General features: G+C 40.6%; 1 protein-coding gene across 1 annotated transcript; it reads left to right on the top strand.

The window, feature by feature from the left end:
• The first annotated feature begins 80 nt into the window (after window positions 1-80).
• LOC146719502 (uncharacterized) lies at window positions 81-9,364 on the top strand. The gene is made up of 2 exons (XM_085490095.1): window positions 81-618; window positions 7,191-9,364. The coding sequence occupies exons 1-2, from the start codon at window positions 81-83 to the stop codon at window positions 9,362-9,364; spliced, it is 2,712 nt and encodes a 903-aa protein (XP_085346221.1).
• Window positions 9,365-11,474: the final 2,110 nt, after the last annotated feature.

Raw genomic sequence — 11,474 nt, 5'->3', positions numbered from 1 at the left:
GCGAGCGCGGATATCTTATTAATCATTTTAGATATAATGTTAATACACAGCCTGAAAATTATTTCTTTGCGTTATTGCTTATGTTTAAACCAAGGCGAAAATTAGAGGATCTTAAAAATGAATGCGATACTTATACCGAATCGTTTCACAAAGTAAAACTGCATCTTGTAAAAGCATTGCAATATCATGAAAAATTAGAAGAATTGCAAAAAGCATTTGAAACTGCAAAACAGTTAGTTCAGCAATGTTTAGATGACGATTTGAAAAAAGAGCAGTCTCAGGATGATCCTGAAAATGCAATAGGTATTCAAAATATAGAGGCTGGTGAAGCAATGCAAGATTTTAAAGATCTTGGTGATAGAGCAATTCAAGAAATTGATGTATCTGACATGATAGTGAAATTAAATACGGATCAAAAACGAGTATTTGATAAAGTTACCAATGCTGTAGAGTCCGATAAATCAATATTACGATTATATGTTAGCGGAGAAGGTGGTACTGGAAAAAGTTTCTTAATCAAGACTATTAAATGCTGGATAAAACAAAATATCAACAAAGATACTGCTGTAACAGCACCTACTGGTATAGCAGCATTTAATATAGATGGTTTGACAATTCATAGTGTGTGGTTTTAATCGTTTATTGAACGATCGGTGGTCAAGGAATATTAAGGACGATTGACGATAGCCGGGTTGGTTTTCGAAGGCTCCCTTTAATTTTATTAATTAAATAATAATTATGGTGTCGTTCCTCTGGTCTGGTAGTCTTTCGCTCGTCCTTCTTTCAACGGGAGCGGGTTAAAATCGCTACAGCGCAAAGATCCACAAACTCGGAGGTATTCGGTGAACGCACTTTTCGCAGAATACAGAACGAAAACTGTTTCGATGGAGTATCACTGACTTGTGATCGCTTAGACGGCTGAACGCAGACTTACTCGGAATCGACCGTCGGATCGCAGGAACCCGCCGGTTTCGGAGAAAAAAGAGGGAAATAACACGAAATCAGAGCGCGGGCAATAACAAGCCGTGTTTATGTATATAGTTTTTTTTGGTTGATCAGCTGTGTGCTCGCTCGCGCAGACAATAAGTCGAGGCGAGCGATAGTCGCAAAAACGCTTCCAAAACATACCGCCCGCCTCGAATGATCACATTCGAAATGCGCATTGTGACGAACAAGAGATGCACTTCGGTTTGCACCAATGACGATAACGTTTACAATCGATTGAGAGATCCACTCTATCGATTTGAACAGTCTTATCGTGATTACGAGACCAGTGACAAAGGTATACATAAGAATATAGTTGATTAAATTTTAAAACAAATTAAACAAACGCAAACAAACAAAACGAGATATATATATATGAGCAAGTGCGCGCTTTACTTTTTATCTCCGCCCGCCGAGCCGGATATCATTGACATCTCTTGATTAATGTCGACGGGAAGATAACAAATTTTGGTGATAGGGCGCTTATATTCTGCGCGGCTCGTTCGGACGGTGACGACTCTCGTCAAGCCGTCGGCTCCGGGATGGCACGCAACAATTCGGCCGAGCTCCCATTGACTCGGGGGAGCTAGCGGATTTCGTAGAAGAACTAACTGACCGACGCGCGCTAATTTTTGTACAATTTGCCATTTTGGGCGTTGTTGGAGGGTGAGCAAGTAATCGTTGCGCCAAGATCTCCAAAAACCTTCGGTGATGCGCTGCGTCATCTGCCAGCGTGACAATCGATTTTCATGCAGGTCGAGAACGCTGGGTTCGGGAACCGCTGCTAACGGAGCGCCGATTAAAAAATGCCCAGGAGTTAAAACGCGGTAGTCTTCCAGATTCTCGGAGACGGCGAATAACGGTCGAGAATTTAAACACGCTTCGATTTTACAGAGAAGGGTGTTCATTTCTTCGTACGTGAGAGTGTGAGCACCTATGCAACGTTTGAGGTGCGTTTTGACGCTACGCACACCGGCCTCCCAGAGACCACCGAAATGTGGGGCGGCCGGGGGAAGGAAATGCCACGATGTTTTTTCGCAAGCGGTCGCCTCAATAAAATTTGGATCGCGGAGAGCGCGACGATGTGCATCGGCTAATTCGCGATCGGCTCCTTGAAAGGTTGTGCCATTATCGCAATACATCCCCTGGGGAAGACCTCGTCTGGACACGAACCGATGATACGCTGCGATAAAGGTTGCGGAAGTATAATCGGTCACGACTTCAAGGTGGATAGCCTTAGTAGTGAGGCATACAAACAGGGCGATGTACGCTTTATGAGACTTATGTCCGCGCCCGGGTGTACTTCGTAACAAAATAGGACCAGCATAATCGACTCCCGTGTGTGAAAACGGTCGCGCCGCGCGATTTACGCGAACCGACGGAAGATCTCCCATGAGTTCATTTGGAATGGTCGCAGCCTCGCGGACACATCGCACACATTTGTGAAGGACTGCGCGGGTACAAGTGCGAGCGCGAAGAATCCAGAATTCGGAACGTAAGGATGCGAGAGTGAGTTGTGAACCGCCGTGTAGCATGCGATGATGGTGATGATCGATGATGAGGGAAAGGAGAGGATGCGACCGAAGGACGATCGGTTACTTCGTCGAATCTGGCAGGCGAGCGTGACGCAGACGTCCGCGGACGCGGATGAGTCCGTCGTCGCTCAGCGAAGGATTGAGAGATGAAAGCGGACTGGATTTGGACACGGATCTCTTCGCAGCGAGACAGACTAATTCAGCGGGAAACATAGCTGCCTGTATACAGCGGAGCCAGTACGCTTTGGCTGCGGCGATTTCGTCGACGCGCGAACTGCGTTCGAGTGATTGATTTCGCCGTCGCGCGAGATTCCCGAATCGAATTAGATACGAGGTCACGCGAAGCAATTTCGGCCATGATGAGAAGCGAAAAGCGAGATCCCATAATTCCGGAGGCGCCGGAGAATCCGTGACGTGTACGTTTCGTTTCTCCAAAAGATCGGTGGATGTGATCTCATCTTGTATGAGATTGCCGTTCGGCCAAGAGGTTGGAGGCAAAGACAGCCACGGGGGTCCGTGCCACCATAACGGATGTGGAGCTAGTTCCTCCGGAGCAAAACCACGGGACGCGGCATCGGCGGCGTTATCGTAAGTCGGAACATGGCGCCACGGTATGTCCGGTAAGGTCGTTTGAATGGCCGCGACGCGATTTGCTACGAACGTTCGCCAGCAAGACGGCGATTTACTTAGCCAGGCTAGCGTTATGGTGGAATCCGTCCAACAATGTATTTCGATGTTCGGCAGTTGAAGCGTCGTTCGAACGAACTGCACGAGGCGCGAAAGAAGATGTGCAGCGGCTAACTCGAGACGCGGAACGCTTACTGTTTTGAGAGGGGCGACCTTGGACTTCGCGGCGAGCAAGAAAACGTCGACCGATCCGTCGATGTTAATGTTACGGAGGTAGACTACCGCCGCATAGGCTTTCGTAGAGGCGTCTGAGAAACCGTGTAACTCCGTTTTCAAGGTATGAGAGCCGGATCGCGTCCAGCGCGCGATTTCGAGTTGATGAAGGCACGATAATTGCGAATAATAGCGTTCCCAGTCGTTTGCGTAATCGCCGGGAATGTCGTCGTCCCAATCGCATTTTAATTGCCACAATGTTTGCAGAAATATTTTTGCGGTAATCACGACGGGGGTGATCCAACCGAGCGGATCAAATAATTTGGCGATGGTCGATAAGATCTCGCGTTTCGTTTTCGAAATATGTGTCGGGAGAGAAACTTTAACCCGAAAGACATCGCGACACGGGTCCCACGTGAGACCTAGCACGCTCAATCGCTTATCATCATATAGCTCCTTTGAGCAAGCAAGACCGTGATCGGACGGATCAATATCCGATAGGAGATCTGCGCAATTGCTCGCCCATTTTCTCAAGCGAAAACCGCCCTTTTCTAATAAAGCGACAAGTTGGTCGCGAGTCTGGCGCGCGAGAATTTTATCGTCGGCGCCGAACACGCTGTCGTCGACGTAAAGTTGCGAAAGGAGAACCGGAACCGCGAGCGGAAATGAGGCGCCTTCATCTTGCGCTAACTGTCGCAAAACACGGAGAGCGAGGTAAGGAGCGGAAGCGGTGCCGTAGGTAACTGTGAGTAGTTGATACTCATCGACTGGTTGTTCCGGAGACTCTCGCCACAGAATCCGCTGGTAGTCAACATCGCGTTGGTCAACTAGAATTTGCCGATACATCTTTGCGATGTCGGCAGTGTAGATATAGCGATGTTGACGCCATCGCATTAGCACCGTGGCGAGATCGAGCTGGAGCTTAGGCCCGACCATCAAGTGATCGTTTAAGAATGTGCCGTCCGAGGTTCGACACGACGCGTTGAAAACGACGCGTAAGCGCGTCGTGGCACTGCTGTCTCGTACGACAGCATGATGCGGGATATAATAGCGGTGGAGTGCATTCCCACAGCGATTATCCGCTGGCGCGATGGTCATATGACCGAGTTGACGATACTCGGTAAGGAATTCGCGATAGGCGGAAGCCGTTTCCGGCTGACGAAGGAAACGCCGTTCGAGGCGTTGAAGGCTGGCGAAGGCGACGGCGCGCGATTCGCCTAACGAGACTGCGGTGTGACCTTTAAAGGGTAACCGAACGACGTAACGCCCTTGAGGCGTGCGGTAGTGAGTGGACGAAAAATGTTCCTCACATTCGAAATCTTCAGGATTTGGAAAAGATGAGAGGGGAATATCCTCAATTTCCCAAAATTTACGGAGAATGGAATCGAGAGATTCAAGGACGGTTCCATGATGCACCTGCACAGATGCGCGTGGATCAGTGGAGATGGGAGTGACGGGTCCGGAGAGGATCCAGCCAAGAGTGGTTTTTTGAGCCGTAGGCTCGTTAACGGATCCTTTTCGAATACCGTCGAGGAGGATCAGGCCATACAGGTCGGCGCCGATAATGACGTCGATCGGATCGCGACTCATGAGATCTCCGGTCGGCTAAACGCAATCCAGATATATGCGACCAGCGACACGCGGAATTTGTACGATTTGGCGTATATTTTGTTAAGCAGGGGAGAACAAGAGCGGTCGTCGAGTACGCAGGTTCATCGCCGAACGCAGGAGTTACGATGACGGTAACTGCGTGATGCGATACGGATTGTTTATCGCCGATGCCGGCAATCCGAACGGCTTGCTTGACGCGCGGTAACCGTAGGCATTGGGCGATTGATTCGGTGATAAGCGTGACTGCGGAACCTTGATCAATCAATGCGCGAACAGTAACTACTCGTCCTTGTGGCGAATGCACGCGAACGCGGGCAGTTGCGAGGAGAATCGCGGCCTGCGGTGACACCATGTTTGTGGAGAGATGCGTTGTGACGTCGCTATTACTCGAGTCGCTCGACGTCGTCGCGACCGCGGATTCGACGGTATCTCCTTGATTGGCGGATGTGTCAAAATGCAAGAGCGAGTGGTGCTTTTTCTGACACTGTTTGCATGTGCGCGGGCTCGTGCATTCCTTCACAACGTGCTTCGCGCTGAAGCAATTGATACACCGTCGGTTGAGACGGATTAACTCGAATCGTTCGGACGGTGTTTTGCTAGCGAAGGTCGAGCACTGGTATAATAAATGTTTGGCTTTACAGACAGGGCACGTGACGTTCGCGGGAACGCCGGAATTGGAAGCGAGTACGTGGCGTTTTGCCGATTTATTCGACTCGGATGCTTTCTCTTTCGGATTCGCGGGAGCGATCGCGTCGAATGCGCGAATTCGAGTATCGATAAATTGCGTAAGATCTTTAAAGCGAGGATACTCGCTGGTTTCGCCAAGCTTTATCTCCCACGCCTCCCGAGTTGATTTATCGAGTTTCTGCGAAACGAGGAAGACCAATAGATCATCCCAGTGCTCGACCGGACGCCCGAGATTCTTTAACGCATGTATCGCAGCGTTGGTCTGATCACAAAGGTACCGAAGGTCTTTGGAGTTTTTACTCGGAACCGCGGGTAAATCAACTAATGTTTGCAAATGCCCGGTAATCAAGCGTCGCTTATTTTCGTAACGTGAAATTAAGAGGTTCCACGCGACAACGTAATTCGCGTCTGTAATCGCGAGGTGGCTCAACGCCTTACTAGCTTCACCCTTTACACACGAACAAAGATAATGCAAACGATCGACATTTGACAGCGAGGTATCGTTAGCGATTAACGAGGTGAATCGGTCGCGGAAATTTTCCCATTTGTCAAAGCCTCCCTCGAACGTCGGTAAGTGTAGCTTGGGCAAATGTGACGACCGGCGAGAGAATTCGGAAGGGTTGCTTACGTCCAAGGTTGTTGACTGATGCCGCGGTCCTGGTTCGAAGGCCTCTAGAATTTCTGCCATGTAGTCGGATGTTTCGTTGAAGACGTCCTCGCAGGCGAAAAACTGCTGCTCCTTGAAGTAAGGCAGCTGCTGCTTCTGAGTATCACTGGCCAGACGAGTGATTTTCGAATGGAGTTCCTGGCACTTCGAAAAGATGACCTTCAGGTTGGCGAGGCGCTCCTTGGTAACGGCACGAGTCATCCGTGCTTGGCCAAGTTTCTTGAAATTTGGCAGAACTCGTGCACAGAGTACATCAGCTGTGTCTGATCGCTAATTATCTCCTCCACGTTCGACATGATGCCGTCAGATCGTCAATACTTGGTTTCGTCTTGCCACCGATCCGGCTCGAAGGACCAAAATTATGTGTGGTTTTAATCGTTTATTGAACGATCGGTGGTCAAGGAATATTAAGGACGATTGACGATAGCCGGGTTGGTTTTCGAAGGCTCCCTTTAATTTTATTAATTAAATAATAATTATGGTGTCGTTCCTCTGGTCTGGTAGTCTTTCGCTCGTCCTTCTTTCAACGGGAGCGGGTTAAAATCGCTACAGCGCAAAGATCCACAAACTCGGAGGTATTCGGTGAACGCACTTTTCGCAGAATACAGAGCGAAAACTGTTTCGATGGAGTATCACTGACTTGTGATCGCTTAGACGGCTGAACGCAGACTTACTCGGAATCGACCGTCGAATCGCAGGAACCCGCCGGTTTCGGAGAAAAAAGAGGGAAATAACACAAAATCAGAGCGCGGGCAATAACAAGCCGTGTTTATGTATATAGTTTTTTTTGGTTGATCAGCTGTGTGCTCGCTCGCGCAGACAATAAGTCGAGGCGAGCGATAGTCGCAAAAACGCTTCCAAAACACATAGATTGCTTCAATTACCTGTTGAACATGGTCAAACTCATAAGTATAAACAATTATCTGATTGTGTATTAAAAGTTTTACGAACAGATCTTAAAGATGTTATTTTTTTCGTAATTGATGAAGTGTCAATGATATCTAATTTGACTTTAATATATATTCATCTTAGATTATCTGAGATATTTGATACTAGTGATTGCGATGATGGTTGGTTTGGTCGAAAGCATATTCTTTTATTCGGAGACTTGCTTCAATTGCCTTCTGTACGCGAAGATCTTATCTTTACACATTTATCCGATAAAAAAATTGCTAATTATCTTGGTTCTTTAAATGCTGTTAATTTATGGATTACATTATTTGAATATGATGAATTGATAATCAATATGCGTCAGCAAGGAGATAATTCATACCGTGAATTATTGTCGCGAATTCGTATTGGTTTAGTGACAAAATCTGATTGTAAAATTCTAGAGAGTAGAAAAATATTTTTCAAAGCTGATTCTTTCGAATCTAGATTAAATGAATTATGTGATTTTATTAACAGTTTATCATCGGACACTGTTTGTTTATTTCCTACTTGTAATATGTGTGATGTCCTTAATAATGCAATGTTAAGTCGCATTACTTCCAAAGAAATATTATTAATTGCTGAAGATACGATTGATTGTACAACATATGTAAAAAAGAAAGTATTAAAAGTATTGTCAAATAACGATGATGATAGTTCTCGAACAGCTGGACTTTCAAAACAAATTACAATTAAAATTGGAGCAAAAGTTATGATTCGGCGTAACATCGATGCCAGTTTGGGTCTTGTAAACGGTACAATTGCTAAAGTAATTTCAATTGTACGAGAAACATCTACTGATGACGTAGAAAAGATTAAACTTCTTTTACCATCAGGTTTAGAATATGAAATTGAAAGAGTAACGGCTAAATTTCAGGTATTGGATAGAGCGTATGTGATTCGAAAACAATTTCCATTATCTTTAAGTTATGGCATCACTATTCATAAAAGCCAAGGATTAAGTTTGCAAAGTGTTGTTATGGATATTGGCAACTTTGTATTTAGTTGTGGTCAAATTTATGTTGCCTTGTCGCGAGTAACATCTCTAGAAGGAGTGAATTTAATAAACTTTGATCCTTCAGCAGTAATAGCTAACGAAAAAGCTATTATTGAATATAATCGTTTAAAACAGATATACAATCCGAAAGCAGAAATGATTGCTGTGTCAAAAGAACGTTGTCGTAAAGTAAAAGATGTTCCATGGGCGTTACCAAAAATAGTTACTTCTGTTCAAAAATCAAATTCAGATCGAAAAATTCAACATATGGTTTCAAATAAAAGAATTCAAAGCACTGCTTGGATCATACGTGGTTTTCAGAATACAGACAAGATTTCATGTTATGCAAATACAGTATTGCAATGTTTATTACATTTAAATATTATTAGGCAGCAGTTGATTAATTGCGATAAAACAGACATTTTACGTATATTAATGCATCGATATGAAAATGGAATGCGAAATCTAAATACATATGCAATACGGCAATGTTTAGGAGAATATTTTTCGAGTATGGTAAGACGAAACGCGTACGATTTTCTTACGGCACTTTGCGAAAAATATGATTGCATTACAAATTTGATACAACATCAAGTAACTTCTACCAAGCGATGCAAAACATGTGGTAATACAAAAACTATGGTTGAAAATAATATTGCTATTTCAATTTCCCTTGATAATCTAAAGAAAAAAAGTTGTAATCTTAATGAATTATTAAATTATACATTTTCACATTGGTTTCACTTACACAACGAATCATGTGAATATTGTACTGGAACTGATCAAATATTTAAAAATGAAGTAACATTAACAAGAGAAATAATTGTTATTCGTTTAATAATATTTTTAGCAAAAGATGGTAAATTAATAAAAGCAGAAAACAAATTTAATTTATGTGCTGTTCCAACAACTAAAGTATTAATAGCGGGACAATTGTACAAGACGATGAGTGCTATACTTTATGATAGTTCGTGCACCGATGAAGGTCATTATGTAAGCATATGTAGAGAAGGATTATCTAATATTTGGATCGAAATAGATGATGCAGAAGTAAAAAAGAGGCAGTGGCCTAGAGGTGCTAAAGATGTTTATATAATATTTTTAAAAAAATAGGTAATAAATAATACTAATTCGATATAAAATAAAGTAGTTATAAAATTCTTCCAAAATATATTTTTATAATATCAAGTTTATGACTATTACTATTTAATCATTTAATATTGTATTTCGATCAGTCCTATATAAAAAAAGGTTTCGTAATATATTAGCAATTTCATGACAACGCTTTACATTCTGCATTATTCGTTAAGTGCAAAAAAAATATTTTTTACTTAAAATACAAGATAGTTTTTTTATCTATATGAAGCAAAGAGGACCGTTGTATTTTGAAATATGACGGGGGTGGTGGCGGGTTCTTTGCCTATTTATTTAAAGATGCTTATCATATACAAAAATGAATGATATAATCTCGAAAAACTCACCTTTAAAAAAAGGTAAAAAAAAGCGACCAGTTAAGGGCACGCCATTAACAAAAATTATCCATTGCAAACCCATGTAGAATTCTATCCTATTGCTAACCCATGTAGAATCCTATTCTATTGCAAACCCATGTAGAATCCTATGAAAAATTAATCATTGCAAACCCATGTAGAATCCTAGGCAAAATTAACCATTGCAAACCCATGTAGAATCCTATGAAAAATTAACCATTGCAAACCCATGTAGAATTGTATTAAAAATTATCCATTGCAAATTTATGTAGAATCCTACATTGCAAACCAATGTACAATAGAATTGTATGAAAAATTATCGATTATAAACCCATGTACAATCGTAACAAAAGTAATGAAATAAAAAAAAATTGCGCCAAGTAAAAGTAGAAACTTGTACCAGTGGAAATTAAAGTTGCAGACATATATAGAGTCGTATAATGAATCAGTAAAAATTTAAATTTGCAAATGTAGAATCGTACCATAAAAAAACTTATCTTTTAAAAAAAAGATAAACAAGATGCCAAGTCCATGCGCCATGTGAAAAAGTGTTAAACAAAAAAGTATTTTTAAATAAAAAAATCTATAAATTGACAAAAATTTATGTTCTAAAATTAATATCTCTACAAAAAGTAATGTCCAAAAATTGCGCGAATAAATAAACATTTTTATAAAAAATTAAAATTTAAAAATTTATGCAAATTTAAAATTAATATAAAATAAAAAAAAATAAAAAAATTTTAGTTAAAAAAACTGGGCGCGCTGCTAAGTTTCAAAATTACAATGCACCTTAAAGTAACATTAACATGTAGAATCCTATGAAAAATTAATCATTGCAAACCCATGTAGAATCCTAGGCAAAATTAACCATTGCAAACCCATGTAGAATCGTACCCATTGCAAACCTATGTGGAATCCTATGAAAAATTAACCATTGCAAACCCTTTTTAAATTCTATGAAAAATTAACCATTGTAAACCCATGTAGAATTGTATTAAAAATTATCCATTGCAAACTTATGTAGAATCCTACATTGCAAAGCCATGTACAATAGAATTGTATTAAAAATTAGAATTGTATAAAAACATTTTTATAAAAAATTAAAATTTAAAAACTTATGCAAATTTAAAATTAATATAAAATAAAAAGAAATAAAAAAATTTTAGTTAAAAAAATTTGGCGCGCTGCTAAATAATATTCTAATGATATTAAAATTAAATTGTTACTTTTAAACTCATTGCAGTTAAAATATGTTTTGTGTTTAAATTAATTAATGTTACTTTAAGGTGCATTGTAATTTTGAAACTTAGCAGCGCGCCCAGTTTTTTTAACTAAAATTTTTTTATTTTTTTTTATTTTATATTAATTTTAAATTTGCATAAATTTTTAAATTTTAATTTTTTATAAAAATGTTTATTTATTCGCGCAATTTTTGGACATTACTTTTTGTAGAGATATTAATTTTAGAACATAAATTTTTGTCAATTTATAGATTTTTTTATTTAAAAATACTTTTTTGTTTAACACTTTTTCACATGGTTTAATGACTCCAAACCCTCTCTACTGTGTGTGTAAATAAAAAATAAAAAATAATATATGTACAATATAAAAAAATATAAAAAAATAAAAATATAAAAATATAAAAATATAAAATATAAAAAATATAAAAATATAAAAATATAAAAATATAAAAAATATAAAAATATAAAAATATAAAAATATAAAAATATAAA

The sequence above is a fragment of the Nylanderia fulva genome, unplaced genomic scaffold, assembly GCF_048542155.1.
Source record: "Nylanderia fulva isolate GAGA-0341 unplaced genomic scaffold, ASM4854215v1 Scaffold967, whole genome shotgun sequence".
In the NCBI taxonomy this organism is placed as follows: domain Eukaryota; kingdom Metazoa; phylum Arthropoda; class Insecta; order Hymenoptera; family Formicidae; genus Nylanderia; species Nylanderia fulva.
Note: the sequence above shows the minus strand (reverse complement) of the source record. Positions and strands in the feature narration are given on the sequence as shown.